Genomic DNA, 15576 nt, shown 5'->3' with positions numbered 1-15576 from the left:
ATGGACGACCTTACGTTAGATCATCATCAACATCATTAATGTGTCTAATAATGTGTCAAATTACGTTATCGACAAACGTGTGCGAACTTTTTCTCAAGCATATCATGGTGCAGTTCCAATATAATCCCAGTAACAGTCTTCATCCAAGACCAAGAGCGTACGTGGAATCTGCTCGAAACATTGACAACGCTTTCGTAAACGTAAAGGTTCTTCAAGACCTGTTAAAACAATTGATTAGCCGTGAATCACCTGCCCGGGCTTTGTTGCATGGTTATTTTGGCCTCCCGATGTTGACGGCATCGGCTGTGGGGCTCTGGTCAGCTGCGGGGCGTTTGGACCAACGGGTGATTTTACCTTCGGTGAAGTCGGTGATTTTGCCGATGGTGGAACGGGTGATTTTGCAATTACCAATGGAGGAACGGGTGACTTTGCAGATGGAGGAATCGGTGATTTTGCCTTGGGAGGCATATTTTCCTACAAAACCACAATTGTCAAATTATCACAATGTTTTCTGTCGTAACTACATGCTTTACATTAGCTCTTAATTAGCCTACTGAATGAACGGGGAGGGGGCATGGTAGTTATTTCACCTGTTATTTACCTAGCTATGATTTAGGGTTTTAAATGTAATACTACAGGTAAAGGAACTTTTTTTAGTATCATTATTGCTGAGCCTTCATTCACCTCGCCCTGTTTTGTTGCATCACTCTTATTAGAGTCAGTGGATGAGTCAAGCGGTTGTGGAGGTTTGTTGGGTACCGGTTGCACAGGCTGTTTTGCTGATGTCGGACGATTTTCCTACAAAACCGCCATCCATGTGTTGTTAATCTAGCATTTCTGTTCCTAGCTACACGCTCTCTTTTTACACTGATTATAGCATCCACTCATAGGGCTTATTACAAAGACAAATTGATTAAGTTAGCTTAACAAAACTGTTTATGTTCATCATCATCATTGAAGCTCTCGCTACTTCTCACCCAAACTACATTCTAAGATTAAGATTGATTAAAGCATTGTTTACTTTTATCGGTAATACTAAAGAAGCAATGGTAGAATATCATATAATCTACGTTTAGTCAATTTCTATGAGTAGTTATATGCCTGGCTTATATTTAACAAGCTGAAAATATGGCCGTTTATACTCGTTGAAGTTAAAAGCAGCATATATCAAAGATGACAAAAGAAATTCAACGTGTTAATCACCTTCCCATATTCGGGCGGATTGCCGAGAAAGGCCGCTGATGTAGACGGAAATGGGCCTGGATCTTTTGCAGGTTGATGTAGAACTGGTTGGATGGGGTCTTTGGAAGAGGGCGGCCTGTTATCCTACGAAATCACCATTCGTGCGTTATTGACAGGTGTCATTTCTATCTGGACGTTTTAAGAGCAGGGAATTTGCATGGTGGCTGCATTTAAGTTTTCATAAAAAGTATTAGAGACGTGCCTAACTACAAGCAAGCAATGTGTTCCCAATATCAAATATCAACTTCTGGACACTACGACTTGATACAGGAGAATTGTCAAAGAGACCATTCGTGATAGTCATGCTTTTACGGTACTAATTGATATATTCTTTATAGAGAACATTAATGGATTGGTCGTTTTTTTTAAAGCCTGAAATGTTTCTAAATCTTTTTCTTTCTTATGCGTAGAAGTTACGAGTGTCTTGAATGGGCAACAATGTCTTTAAGTCAAACGTCGTCAATGGCCAGGCATTAGAACGGATAGACGTCCTACAGGTCTAGTGGGTAGGCAAAAGTCATCTTTCGTCTAGAGACACACATCCTATTTTGGCACAATGAATAATCTTCTATATTGCACAACTGCTGCATGCTGCAAGGGACATTGTCTATGCGGCGGTCTAAATGAGCCTGCGAATTTACGCGAAGATCATTGAAATGTTTAGACCTTTTCTTGTTGAACGTCTTCCTTTGGAATAGGGTCTACAAAAACAACAGATTTTCTTGGCTTCTGCGGAAAATCAGGAAAACAAACCCTCTCAAATGACATCATCTTTATCTTTACTGCGCTGCAAATCTACAGCAATGTCTGCAATAAGATATTGGGTATAGCTGTGACGTCATTTGTACTACAACCTTATTTGGAGTGGGTCTCCTTCGTCCATCGGTGGGTTTCATGGCGCTTATGAGTCCAGTTGGGCTGCTGACGGTTGGCTCCTAGAAACCAACATCACAAGCGTATTTTTTCAGCTTTAAAAAGTCCTAGCATTAGGAAGTCAAAGATCTATGCCAAGTGTACATGCAAACTTTGTATCGTCATTGTTAAGGACTTTGGGACTAAATGAAGGGATTAAAGACTGTAGAAAAAGAATGGGAAGTTAAGTTTACATAGTCCTCTTACAAAAGGTAACTTTAAACCTTATTCCCACATCTATGCTACCACCAGGTTAAAAGTGTAAAGTTTGGGACTAAATGAATGCATTGAAGCCTGTTGAAAAAGAATTGTAAGTTTAGTTTACTCAGTCTTCTAAGGATTTTAAAACCTTATTCCCACATCTACACTACCACAAATTTACATGCAAAGCTTTGTATAGATGATGTTAAGGACATTGGAACTAATGAATGAATTGATGCCTGTTGAAAAAGAATGGAAAGTTTAGTTTTCTTTAAAAAGGGACCTTAAAACCTTATTCCCACATCTACGTCTATGCTACCACCGGGTTAAAAGTGTAAACAACATGCGTACGACTTCTTCCACGGGAGTTATCCGTCTCTCCGAAGATGCAGGTCTTGATGTCGGCGGGGACCGAATCAGTCGTCCGTCGTCCTGGGGAAAACAGCAGCTAGATTCAAGCCTAACGCTAAAGAGTTCGCATTCTGTAGATGATGTATGTTACTGTACCATTTGGAACTACCTTGCTGTATCTAGTATAAAGTAATATCTAGACATCTAATGCTACAGATAGCAAACACCACTAGTAACAGCAAACTCCTTCCTTTAGATCTTTACTGCTGACTGAATCCTTCTGTCATATCAAAAGAAAGTTATATCTGTCCCACAAAACATGTAAAATTATAGATCATCGTAATATAGAGTATTCAAGCTATGGCAACTAGCTAACTACCACCCGGAAAACCTTATAACCCGAAAACGCAGATCGCTAAGTATATCGTACAACCAGCTATCTACCACCTGGAAGACCTTATAACCCAAAACGCAAAATCGCTTAGTATCATACAACCACCATTTTCTCGCCCGGATGGTCCGCTTTCCAAACTTCCGCCGTTGAGTTAGGGTTCTAAAATAATGGGGTAAGCAGGCGTTAATGCTTAAGCGGCACATGCGTAACGCATTGAAAAAATGCAAAATTCTAGAAGCGATTGGAAACAATGAGAGAAAAGTCAGCTTATGCTAGTTGCTGTTATGAGCACAGCTTTTTTTTACCCGTTTGTCCTGCGGCCTGTTAACGTTGTTGCCGTGTGACGGGATAGATTGTCGCCTCTGTTTGTCCTCCGGTCCGTGTTGATCATTGTTCTGTTTGTTGATGAGCGCAAAGCAATGGGAGATATGGTTGTTAGTGTTAGCACAAGCAGAAATGTTACTAGCAGTAGATTAATATGGCAGATGTTATTACTGCATAATGGATTCGGATTTAGTGTGAAACGTAGAACATCTACTTCAGGAATCGGGGATACGACTTTGATTATACTGCCGATGAGGAAAGTTGGATGTTTGCTTTGAAGAAGCATCTACCTTTCCTTCGGGCATGGACTGTCTGCGCCTCTCAGCAGATGATAGCTCTTCGTCCCGAGGTTGTTGTCTTCTCTGTCCCGGTGAGTCGTATATCTCGTTCGGGTAGCCTGTTCTGGCGTTCGGAGACCGACCTCTCTGGTTCGGAGGACCCCGCGCCAGATTCGGAGACCGGCTTCGTCCACGGGAACCATCCCCCTGCCGGGGCGGGGAGGGCCACCGCCGTCCTCGCGGGGAACCTGCCAGCTTCCTCGGAGCAGGCCAGTGTCCTCTTCTCGGGGACCCGGCCCGATTCGGAGAGCGGCGTCGGCGATCAGGGGAGCCGCTCGGCCTGTTCGGTGAGCGGCGCCGTCCAGCTGGTGAGCCGGGCCGGTTGGGGGAACGACGTCGTCCCGTCGGTGAGCCTGGCTGTCGATCTGGTGACGGCCTTCTTCCCCTTGGAGAAACAACCGACCGATTTGGCGACCGGCTCCGCCCGCCCGGGGAACCGGGTCTGCGGTTGGGAGAGGGTCTTCGTCCGTGGGGTGGAGACCGTCGGGCGGGGTGCGGTCCCTGGCCGGGGCCGTCTGTTTGCCTGTCGGGCGGACGTTCGCTCGGGCCGCGATGCGCCTCCCGGGGCGCTCTTGGAGGAGGTTCAACCTCATCGGGCTACAGGGTTAGGCGGAACAGAACAAAGATAGTGCAAGAGGATAGGATTGTGTTAGTGGCGAGGCACAGCATCTCTTGTTTATTCAATATTAGTCTGTAAGCATCGACGATGCAAAAGCAGGAACCCCATCATGGTCATAAAACGCGTTATAAGCCAACTGTGCACTGCACTGCACTCCAAACCAATGTACAAGACCTGTAAATGTTTTTTACCTTGCCGGCTTTGATAGTGACATGCTTGCCAGGCCTGCCTCCTCTCTCCTGATGTCTCGCCAGCAAACCCTACAGATACGACACACATCTTATGCCCAGTTTGAACAGTTTTTAAGCTTTCCAAATGCTTCATTTGCATTAATGCTTCTGACTGATATCGCATCAAAACTTATGAAGCATACTTTGAAGCGTTTCACAGCTGTACTATGTCGTTAGCACGTCGGCCGGTGTTGTGTAACCTAAAAGCCGTGATTTAACCTTATTACTAGCGTTTTTAGTTGGAGCTAGTATCATACGGTAGTCTGGTACCTGCCAGGCATTATGTGGCTTTTCAGTGATCGGTTTTTCGCCCCTGAAAAGGGAGCCGCGTCGGAGCTGCTCAAGAGTGGCATTGACAACTGGCGGCTCACTTTTTTTCACAGGAGTTGCAGGTTTAGGGACAGGCTGTTAGTAAGGAGACAGACACATGTTAAGAGCACACAGATGATTGGTTAGTATACAGGTAACGGTTAATTAGGTTAATAGATGACAAGACAGTGATGTTGTTATGATGTTAACGATGACAGTACTACAGGAGACTAGGACGTTCTGATGTTGAATGAAGTTGACAGAGTATATAGACACATGACATATATAGTTGTATCATAACGGGAGCACATACATTTCATTGTAGACGCTGAGGACAGGGTCAAGAACATGAGTTTTGTACGTGGAGTCCACATATGGAATATACACGAGCATTGAGAACACGAGAAGGGACGCGCCAAATGTGCGATGAATAATACAAGCGCAACATATGACAAATGTACAGACGACGGAACACATGGGTATTGTGAGTACGTGATTTCTAAAAGGCTTTTGACGGTACAGACAGATAGATAGAAATCTCTGCGATTGGAAGACAGCTTGTGACGTCAGGGCCCCATACACTAGAACCAGATGACGGTACATGACTAGAAGTATGATAGAATGCAGAGATTTCTCTATGTCACGCTTCTCCAAGCATCTCCTTTGTATCCCCAGTAATTTCTGGCACTCGTACCAGGATCATGTTTCAGGATATGTCAGTGACCAGTTACCAGTACCCTGATGACGTAGCACCTTACCTGTGCGTCAGGTGTGTGGTACCGCGGACTTGCCCGCTCCTCGTTGTAGCCGGAGTCTGCGTCGTGGTTGGGTGACGTTTGCCTCGGCTTCCCGCCAGGGTGGTACTGGTACTGGTGATTGACATTGACAATGACATAAGGTAAGAAACTTAGGAAGTAAATGATCGAGTTCAATAAAAATAAAAATCGTTAATGGTAATTCCATGTGGCCATTTTGCTTAGACTGATACATGCACATATTTTCTTACACTTGACAGTATCAACAGAATGTACAATATTGTTATCAATTTCAATTCATGGTACCATTTTTACTCTAGGTAAGTATTTTGAACATACCTTATCGTTTGTCGCATGTTCAAGCTCAAACGAGTTTTCCTCTGTGAGTTTTGGGCTGAAGCCAGTTGAGCCATGCTGAAAGCAGTCAAACAAGCGCTTACAATAAAATCCACATTCATAGAATAAGACATGGTGAGGTGCATTTCAATTCATTGTCCCCACATTGGGATATAAAGTGTGCTTTCAATTTGATGCCTTTGTCAATTAACTACGATGCAGTAATATAAAACAACCTTCATCACTAGAATAAACTATCAACAGCGATAGAGGGCACGTTTACCTCTCGAAACTGCCTTCTCAAAGATCCCCAACGAGTCTGGAACAAACGTGAAAGTTCCATCAGTTTACACAACTTTACCAACAGGGCGGGTTTTTTCTCTATTAATAGCCTGATTAGAAGAAAAAAACGTGACAAACCCATAAAACGTAGAAAAGACGATAACTAGTCTCCAATATACTATCAGCAACTGCTTTCAAAACGTTATATGCACGGTCCAGAGTATTAACCATGATATTCCTTCAATTCTTTTGCCACATGCTAAGTACAACTACATCAACTACTACTACTACTACTGTAAATATTACTACTTTAGATATTCTTACTACTTTAAATATTACTACTACCTTTTGCCACGTAAGCAGAAATAAATAATAGAAACAACAGAAGTTACTAACCTTGTCGTCTTTGTCGTGGTTTTTCCTTCTGACACGCTGTGGAGTTCAAAATCAAGCATAAAGCAAACATCAAGGCTATTATTTCACCAATAACATTCATCACATGATATTTACCATTGTAAGTAACGTGTTGATATCAGGTAACGTACTACAATTACAGGATCTTAGCTATTGTGACACTGTTCTCTATCTTGAATTGTATGTCAAAGATGGTCTGTCAAAATGGATCTTTCAGCTGCTCATTGTAACGAAGCTTTTGTGAAGTTGTCAACTAAAGTTTCAACGTTAACTTTGAATAAGATGTATCTAAATGTATTTGTTGTGTTAAAGTTGAAAGATCCATTGCAGAAATTCGTCAAGTAAGTCGGAAATTATGGGACTAAAATGTGTTATTCCGTCGTCTTGTCAAGTAATGTTAGTCCGTGCGAAGGGAGAGTTAGAAATGAACACCAGGCTTTAATTAAACGTCTAAGTCGTTTTATGTCGCGACTACTGTATTTTTAGAATAAATTTCTGGTGCTACATTTTTCAAAGAGAGTGGACATATGTATTGAGTGGAGAGCAGTAGCGTGAAACTTCAAGTAGTCGGTCAGAACAGTTCGTGAGGCTACAATAAGTACAATTTGTGAGTTGCTGACTTTCATGTGAAGTACCTCGTATCTAAGGGAAAGCCACGGTCAAAAGCTGTGAGAGCCAGCGTGAGCACCCCGCACAGCTGAAGGAGTTTTTCTCTAATGCTATCGATGGCCAACAATTCATTGAGAAAATCACAAGGCACTTGAGACCGTGTAATGTGATGTCAAACTTGAATATCAATGGTTGAGTAATTTGTGGGTCATTCTGTTGATTTTCATGGAGGAACAGGTCTTTTGTGTGCTATTTGTCATCACAGCTAGTGCTAAGCAGGGAGACAGACTTGTTTTCGCAGCTCTTAGTCACCAGATTCTTTCATTTTGAGTTCAGTCAAATTCAGACAAGATCATTGGACAAGAATCTAGTTCATGTAGAAAAAGATCTACAAAATCATATCAAACACTACACAAATTACGAGATTTTCATCTATGTTTCTATTCCGGATGCTGTCTTGATTTATTACAGGGTTGTGGTTTTGTTTTTGTCAGTAAACGTTTTGAAATTGTGGTGAGTTTTTACCGTCATGACTTCTTCCAGCTTCTGCTCCACGTCCGCATTTATCGACAGCCGCGCCACGGAAATCCGCTGGAGTCATCGTCAGGAGAGGAGACAAGCGTTAGAGAGGAGGCAATAGAGAAACGCCACAGCTAGCGTGCAGTAGTTAGGTCAACAGCCCTGTTTGCAAGTGAATTTTACTTCACTAGATTCATCTGATTACAAATGTGTACCATGTACTACTCTGCAACAAGCCATTTCTAGCTTATTGTAAACGCCCTCCTTCTCTTCTTAGTTTAGATGTTTTATAGTCAGTAAAGGTGAGGGTGGTATGATTCCGTCACATTTGGCAAAAGGGGCCCTGCCGGGCAGTTTACGGGCCGTTTTTTTCGGGCGTGCCCCACCGGGACAAATTTGTGGCTTCGGGACCTACACTCCCTGCGGGCACCAGTTCAAATGTGACCGAAGCATAACATACTACTCTCTCTTTGTTGTTGTGTACGCCCCCCCCCTTTCTGTTCTTAATTTAGGCCACATGTTTTGTAGTCAGTGAAGGTGAAGGTATTAGACTGGTATTTTTGCTAAAAGCTGTGGGAAAAGTAAGCGTGCTTCAGAGGTGCGGAGAAAGGAGTTGTCTGCTGAAGTGCACATTGGTCGTCGTCAACATGTCAGTTGTGACAGAGCTTTGCTGTCATGGCTGTCACTCCTATAAACACTTCACATGATTAATCAGCAAAATGTCCTTAACAGCCATCATAGCGCTACAGCTAAAACGCTCTCCGTTACAAAGCGGCGTCCGGCTCAGCTTTTCCATTCTGCAGCTGCCCTTGCCCCCCGGGTGTGAGAAGCATTACTCTAAGAAAACCTCCCTTACATTCACAACGACAACAATCATGAACCGCAATTCATTACCTGGATTTAAGTCTATCCTAAGTGTCCCTTAAAAAGGTCACCTGCTGGCATGTACTTTCATCAAAGGGCAAATACCTATGCACCCGTCGCCTTCGCACAATGACAGAAACAACTTATTTTTACGTCGTCATTGGGCACAAGTATGTTTACTGGGCGGGACAAAAGAATGTCTGTGTCGAGTGAAACATCAAAATAACAGTCTTACCTAACAGTTCAAACAATAGACACTCCAAAGCGTGCGTTTGTCTTTCCATAAGCTTTACCATACTTTCTACTTAGCCAGAAAAACACCTGCCATTGAAGGTGTTCTCGTGGCATTGTTTTCGATGATAGACTGTTACTTTCGAGTGACGCCTTTGATAAAACAATTCTTAAATGTAGCAATTTCTTTGTGCTGAATGCTTTACAAATGTCACAGTTTTTGCAATGACTCAAGTCAAACGTGTACTTTTCCATACACTTGTCCTATTTCAAAGACAGGTTGGACGGCCTTTCATCATGAAATGAAGATTTTCGGCTGCGGTTCTAAAATCAAATTGTAGTGATTTGACGTAGATAAATTTCAATTTTACCCAGACCAAGGAGGTTATAGCCTATATATAGCATCCTTGCCTAAACATGAAGTATTTAAACATACGTTTAAAGAGAAACTTATATGTACATGATGCCCAGCGGTTCTATAGCTTTGTTGTTTCAAGAAACCGTTTAATACCCTGGCAGCACTTCTCATACACTTGCCCGGCCCCTATTCTAAAGCCAGTTTGGACGGCCTTTTATCATAAAATGAAGATTTTTGGCTGCATTTCTCATTAACGGAGATAAATTCCCATTTTACCTAGACGTGCAATATTTGAACATAAGCTTAGAGAGTAACTTATATGTACATGATCTCTAGTGGTTCTATAGTTCTGTTGTTTGTAGAAACTTAAATGTACATGATACCCAGGAGTTCTATAGCTCCGTTGTTTGTGTAAACCCTTACCCTGGCAGCTGCCTCGTCTATGTGCCCCTCCCTCTCTATGCCGTGCAGAGGTGTGGGAGAGCTGCTGGGGTTGATCTTGTGCCCGGACATGCTGTCGGCCACGGTCAGCTAGAGACTAGAACTGGAACAGAGGAATAGGTGGATTAGCGTGTTTGGCCCAAAATCAAAGTCCTGGTTTGGAATCTACTGACATGCCACCGATGCTGTGCCCTTGGGAAGGTACTCAACACGACTTTCTTCACTCTACCAAGGTGGATAACAACCTACCGCACCTACGGCGCCAGAAAGGCTATGAGACTACCTTAATCTTTACTTTTAGCTTTTTAAAAGTCACATAGCTATTTTTAGGCTGTGGGTTGTTATTCACCATGTCTAGGACACAATATTGGAAGGCAGAGACCAACCCTTTACTTCCACCGCCGTTATCTCTCCAACCGAAGTCAGGTACCCAGTTTTACAACTTGTGGAGCGAGGAAAGTCGTGTCAGGGCACATCAGTGGCATGTCGATAGGGTTTTGAATTTAGGACCTTTGGGTTCTAGGCCAAAAACCCTAACCGTTACACCAACACGACGCCACAGACTGGAACAACAGGTAAACGAAATCCCACAAGCTAAAAAAAAGCATGAACTGTAGCAAAGCCGCATTGCACTTGAAAAAGCAATATGCTTTTCCTCAATTTAGGATGACTGCTTTACTCTTACCTTTACCTAACGTGGGCAACACACCCTAGAAAATATATTTTACCCAATATAACCTCTCTATCTCGCTGCAGGCTACTGCCGTACACCTAGGATGATTTTCTTGGTTCTACCACGTAGCTGGTTCGAGTTTTCTTTTGGGTAAGATCAACTGAAGGAGAGTCGTTCGTTTTATAATCTATGTCCTCACGGTGTTACATCAGACAATGTGGTTGATACGCAAGCAGGATGTTGTTGCTTGTTTTCGCTAGGGCGTGGACTGTGTCTGCTATTATCTAACAGAATTAAGACCGTGCCTCTGCAATAACAACAACAACTGTTGTAAGTTGTTCAGAGGATTTCACCAGCGTAAACATCCTCCTTGTCATTTGAAACTTCCGTCGTTTATTGACAAAGAAACAAGTATTTCTTTATGTGTTTTCATCGTGTTTTTCAAACTGGAAGACGTTTTTGATTGTCCTTTATTTGTGACTCAGACTAAATGTGATTTCATCACCTTTCAAAACACACTTGATTACGTCATTTGATTCCAACAACGGGCCGCTTAGTCATCACATGCGTTATTCTAGAAATAAGCTCAATCGCTTCTTTGGTTACAAAAAATTACTACAATTCTGTAAATCTAAAGCAAGCTGTACCTGGAGATTTTCGTAGTATTTTTACCTTTAAGGTGCCTTTAATTTCTACCTTAGCAAAACTACGTACACGTGCAGTCACGTCTTCACATTTCCAAAAAAGGAGACATGTTTTGATCCAGTATTTCTCCTCTCTAACATGAACAGTATCAATTTTCCGACTACAATGTGCGTTAATGTTCGATCTATAATCACAGGATTAAGGTGAGAGATTAAGCATCATTATCCGCATGTCGATGTGGGACAAGTGAGATCTTGAGGTTCTGTCGAGAGTCTGAGAGCACTTCCTCCTGGAGGTATTCGTTACCATCGCGCTCACGCAAAAATCAAGGTAAGTTACGCAAGAAAACTGTTACGCGAGATTTTGGAAACCTATCCCGTTGCTTGAGTATTCGTTCTCTTGTGTATCTTATTACCTGGATGTCTAACATTCAATTAGGGTAAGTCATCCTCAACTGAGGTGAAGCATGCTTTTCCGTCTGGCTAGTAGTAGCGCAGTGTGACTTCGCTACGGCTCGCGTTTTCAGCCAAGCACTTTGGGTTACATCTGCGCTTCTCGATAAGTGTGTTGGGTTCTTTCACGTGCAGAAGTTTGGCACCTGAAGCTTACGCCTAAATCTCCTCAATACACGAGGTCGTTCTTTTATCAGAAAACACCCTTAAAAGGATAGGAACACTTAACAGTTTGTGCGGTACTTATGATTTTCTGTACGCACAGCTTGTGACGAATTAAACTTTGTCACTATGTCCACATATAGCTAATTCTGTTGTTTAGGTGTTTTCGAGTTATGCGTAAATTTGCGCCAGCCTCATGTTACAAACAAACGACTTGTTTTTCTACAAATCCGGTCCTTGAAGTCTTCATCAAATATAGACAAAGGCTGTGTCTTAGAAACCATGTACGAGTGGCGCTGAGAACAGTGGAACACCTGCGTAGCCGACAGGTGGGAAGATGGCAGTGTTTGTGTCTTAAGTAGTGATGACCCTTCATGCCGTACATCCAATTTGCCGAAGGCCAGAGAAGAAAAGTGGAGCACTCTTATCTTCGTCTTCTATGAGGCTCCTCCTTAACGGTCTAATTAAGGCGAGCTTCGGCTTTAACTTATTTCATCATCTTGAAATCTCACCGCTATCTTGTTAGTTCTTTTTTTTACCTGAGAAATAGGGGTCTGACTGTGCACATCTTAATGAGGAAAATGACGTCAACACTTTTGAAAAGTTCGTCCAGAAAGAGAACGTTAAGGATCTAGGTAGAATGAATAATTGGAAAAGCAAGTCACCCTTAGCAAATGAACTTTAAGGTTGACGGAATTGCTTTTTTTAAGTCACTCTCGTATGAAGAAATCCTTCTTAGTGACCCTTCTAATTCATGGTCAGGAGACCGCATTCACCAGATTGGACTCTATCCTTCCGGAAGAGAAGGAACGATTGGGAACCAACAGAGAGGAAAGCAGCAAATATTCCACAAAATCACCTCCGAAAACACCACTAATGAGCACTATTCAGAACGTAATGCGTATACCGCAATTAGCCTGCTATTCTAACCTATTAGAACTGCCGAATCTCTTCTGTTCTCTTTGGTCAACTTTGCATCGGGATAACAGCCGTTGCATAAGATATGTCTTTGGACACAACTAAATGAACCTATAGGCGAGATATTAACCTTAAATACGTGAACACAACCTTAAACGCTTACGTTCTGACGACGTGCTCCACTAATGACGCTTACGTTGAAGTACGTGACTGTGACGTTGATGTACGACGTGGCATCTCTACGTCAGCCCTAAGCACGCCGCCTGTCCAGGGTCTATTTTAGCACCTGCTCGCGCGTGACTTTGACCGAGCGATTTCCTCCCCATTTCGTGTAGCAAATTACAAGTTTGCGGCGATCTCATTAGTACAAGCCGGGCGGAGGGCAGGCACCTCTCGGGGCGGCACAATGGCGAGGCTCTAAGCGCCAGGCTGGAGCATGTCGGCGGCGCTACTTTCTATTGTTCCCTCCCCCACCCTCAGCCCTCCATCTGCTGCAAGGTAACCATCTAACGTTTACTTTATTGATCGCCTTCTTTTTAACTCCGATGCAAACACGTACGCAGTTCAGCTCTGCCATGTTGAGAGACTTTTCCTTGTTTGAAAAAAGTGATCGTTTTCTTTACTATACAAGTCTGCTTTTCCGCGCCTCATAAACTTCAAATGAAAGCCCACTTCTGCATAACCTAGGGTTTATTAAGTGCAAACGTTACCTAAAAATGTCGATCCTAGGAAAGACGACTGCGATGGAAGCGGGGTTGAAACCCTCTCGTACACCACTGAGTCCGGGAACTCTCTTGAGCGAAGAACGACGGCGAAACACTTACTCCAACACTCCAACACCGATCAGTGCTAAGTCATCACTGCTCCAGTCCGATAGAATGCCTTGACGTAATCCGTACAGCCAAGTTAGAACAGCAAAGACAACCTGTTACCGCCGTGTTGTCACAGTCCCCCTCTCACGGCAAGCTCCACATCCTAGACAACAGCGCCGTTTGGGCACAATTCCGACGGCTGGCTGCGCTCTCAAGTCCCCTCTCCAACCACACAATAAGGGTGGGACTCAAGAGGCTGCGGACCAATCAGGGAGTGTCGGTGTGCACACAGGGAGGTGGAGATGCGTGGAGAGGGAATGTTGTGGAGTGCTGTGGAGAGGGGGGTGGAACAATGACTGATTTCCAAAGCCGCTAATTCTGACAAAAACAGGTCGGGCCTGCGTGTCAAGCCGCCCGCAACTTGCTTCAGCGACTGGGTCTAGAAGTGTTTTATATTTTCTTTCAACACAAACTTTGTCAAACAAGTCCGTTTATAGCCGTTTTCGCGTCCCAAGTTTGAGTTTGTGTCGTCTTTCTGAGGTTATGTGATATAATATATGAAGTCACTTGAAATTACGACTGATGAGGATTTGGCGTTCTGGTGGTTTGGTTGAGAGAGCGGGTTTAGCGCGCCCACCGTGCAGAATTATGCGGTTAAACCCGGGGACAAACACGGCTCTCTTTCAATGTCACGGCAGATCGGGCCGTCTCAAGGCCGGATTATGGACGTTCACAAACGAGGATGTCCCTTGATATGGAACGGAAAAAGGAACAAGTTTAACACACTGGACATGTACAGGGGTGCGCTGGGTTTGATCCGGTGTCCCGGGAATTGGTTCATGTTCAAATACACGCACGCACGGACTCAGACACACACGCAGCGCGCGCCTAGAAATCACCGTTACACTTGGCTTTCGGCCCATTCACACTTGTGCGTATATCCAAGTCCGTACGAGTTGCGTATCATTTTTTGGGAATGGGTAAAGTTTGTGGGCAAGAGGTTGTTTTCTACTTCTACCCACCGTTGTGCAGTCTGGTTATCGAACCGAAGTAAAGACTTCATCGGCCGTAAACTTTGATTTAAAAAATGTCAATACGTAACTCATACGGACTTGGATATACGCGCACATGCGAACGGGCCATTACGTGACATCATTACATGACGATACAAGGAAAGGCTAGACGTTGTGTAATATGTACGGAACAAAAACCACTGACAGCAACCCAAGGGAGTTGTGCAATATTTTATGTAAGCAACATATGGATCAAAGTAAAATATTGTGGACAATTTCTGAAGCACTTTTGTAACGGTGTTTCTGGGTTCGAAATACCCGGACGCCCAGCGCTGCGCAAACCAGGAAACATTACCTCGGTCTTTAGGAACACTAAGAGTCATACAGAATTGAATATTTTTCCTACCTCTCTTCGTCAAAGAATAGAAAACCACTCATTGGCAGCTATCAATCGACGCAGATATTTCTCTCTGTGTGAAGGGCGCCACCAAGCGGATTATATCAGTACTCAGCCGGATCCTTACATCTGCTTGGAGATGGACTTAGTTTCAGTGGGTATGATATTCAAGTCCAACTAAAGTGTGTGAAATACGAAAGGGTTGCATAAGACAAAGGTCTCGTAGAGGTTAGCAAGATTTTCTTAGCTTTGCTTGTGATGTCTTGTTGGTAAAGGAGAGATATTTATACTTAAAAGTACACAGGATCTCTGAAAAGGACAGTCTGGCACCCCTGCGTTAACATCGCACTTGGTACAGTCCGTTCATTTCGCTCATGCCACGTTGTGAGAATGTTCTTGAAATCCACCTCCTCCGGATTTTAAGTCAAATCTCAGTTTCTGGTTCCCATAGTGTTCGTTTTTTCACTTTCTGAGATCATATGGAGTATTTGGAAGTTCCCTGTGGATATATATGCCGGTATTTGGGCTGTATGAAGGAGAGAATTTGTACTTTCTGACTGGATGCGTGCTTCTGGAGAAGACGGCAACATGGCTACTGTGGAGAAGACTGTCAGGTGGTGCGGGGAAGACTTCTTAGGAGAGACTCTTGAAGAGAGGTAAGATTCTAAAATATTCTGACGTAAATAGTTAAGATGAAGAATGACATGGTTCCGCAAAATTCGTGTAGTGTTTACTTACAAAATATTATGTTAAATCAAGGAGGTTTAACCTCCTT

General features: G+C 43.4%; 1 protein-coding gene across 5 annotated transcripts; it reads right to left on the bottom strand.

Moving 5' to 3' along the window:
* Positions 1 to 155: 155 nt before the first annotated feature.
* Positions 156 to 13576, bottom strand: LOC136420438 (basic salivary proline-rich protein 1-like). 5 transcript variants are annotated; one of them, XM_066407360.1, is made up of 17 exons: positions 13290 to 13576; positions 9712 to 9832; positions 7842 to 7907; positions 6690 to 6725; positions 6295 to 6330; positions 6015 to 6089; positions 5679 to 5789; positions 4882 to 5016; positions 4573 to 4641; positions 3715 to 4359; positions 3406 to 3495; positions 3206 to 3259; positions 2707 to 2787; positions 2097 to 2177; positions 1909 to 1971; positions 1204 to 1326; positions 156 to 474 (listed from the first exon to the last, which is right to left on the bottom strand). In XM_066407360.1, the coding sequence occupies exons 2-17, from the start codon at positions 9799 to 9801 to the stop codon at positions 235 to 237; spliced, it is 1995 nt and encodes a 664-aa protein (XP_066263457.1). In that variant the 5' UTR covers positions 9802 to 9832; positions 13290 to 13576; the 3' UTR covers positions 156 to 234. The 5 variants fall into 5 exon arrangements, with proteins under 5 accessions (XP_066263457.1, XP_066263458.1, XP_066263460.1 ...); XM_066407361.1 differs by lacking the exon at positions 1909 to 1971; XM_066407363.1 differs by lacking the exon at positions 4882 to 5016.
* Positions 13577 to 15576: the final 2000 nt, after the last annotated feature.

This window comes from Branchiostoma lanceolatum, chromosome 15, assembly GCF_035083965.1.
Source record: "Branchiostoma lanceolatum isolate klBraLanc5 chromosome 15, klBraLanc5.hap2, whole genome shotgun sequence".
In the NCBI taxonomy this organism is placed as follows: Eukaryota; Metazoa; Chordata; class Leptocardii; order Amphioxiformes; family Branchiostomatidae; genus Branchiostoma; species Branchiostoma lanceolatum.
Note: the sequence above shows the minus strand (reverse complement) of the source record. Positions and strands in the feature narration are given on the sequence as shown.

What these genes read in the sequence shown, in the direction of transcription:
- LOC136420438 (XM_066407360.1), bottom strand. Translation starts at nt 9,801, where the DNA reads ATGTCCGGGCACAAGATCAACCCCAGCAGCTCTCCCACACCTCTGCAC. An exon ending in GGAGACCCACTCCAAATAAG is followed by an intron (nt 1,972 to 2,096) that starts GTTGTAGTACAA and finishes GATTTTCCGCAG; the next exon opens with AAGCCAAGAAAATCTGTTGT. An exon ending in AAGACGTTCAACAAGAAAAG is followed by an intron (nt 1,327 to 1,908) that starts GTCTAAACATTT and finishes GTGATTTCGTAG; the next exon opens with GATAACAGGCCGCCCTCTTC.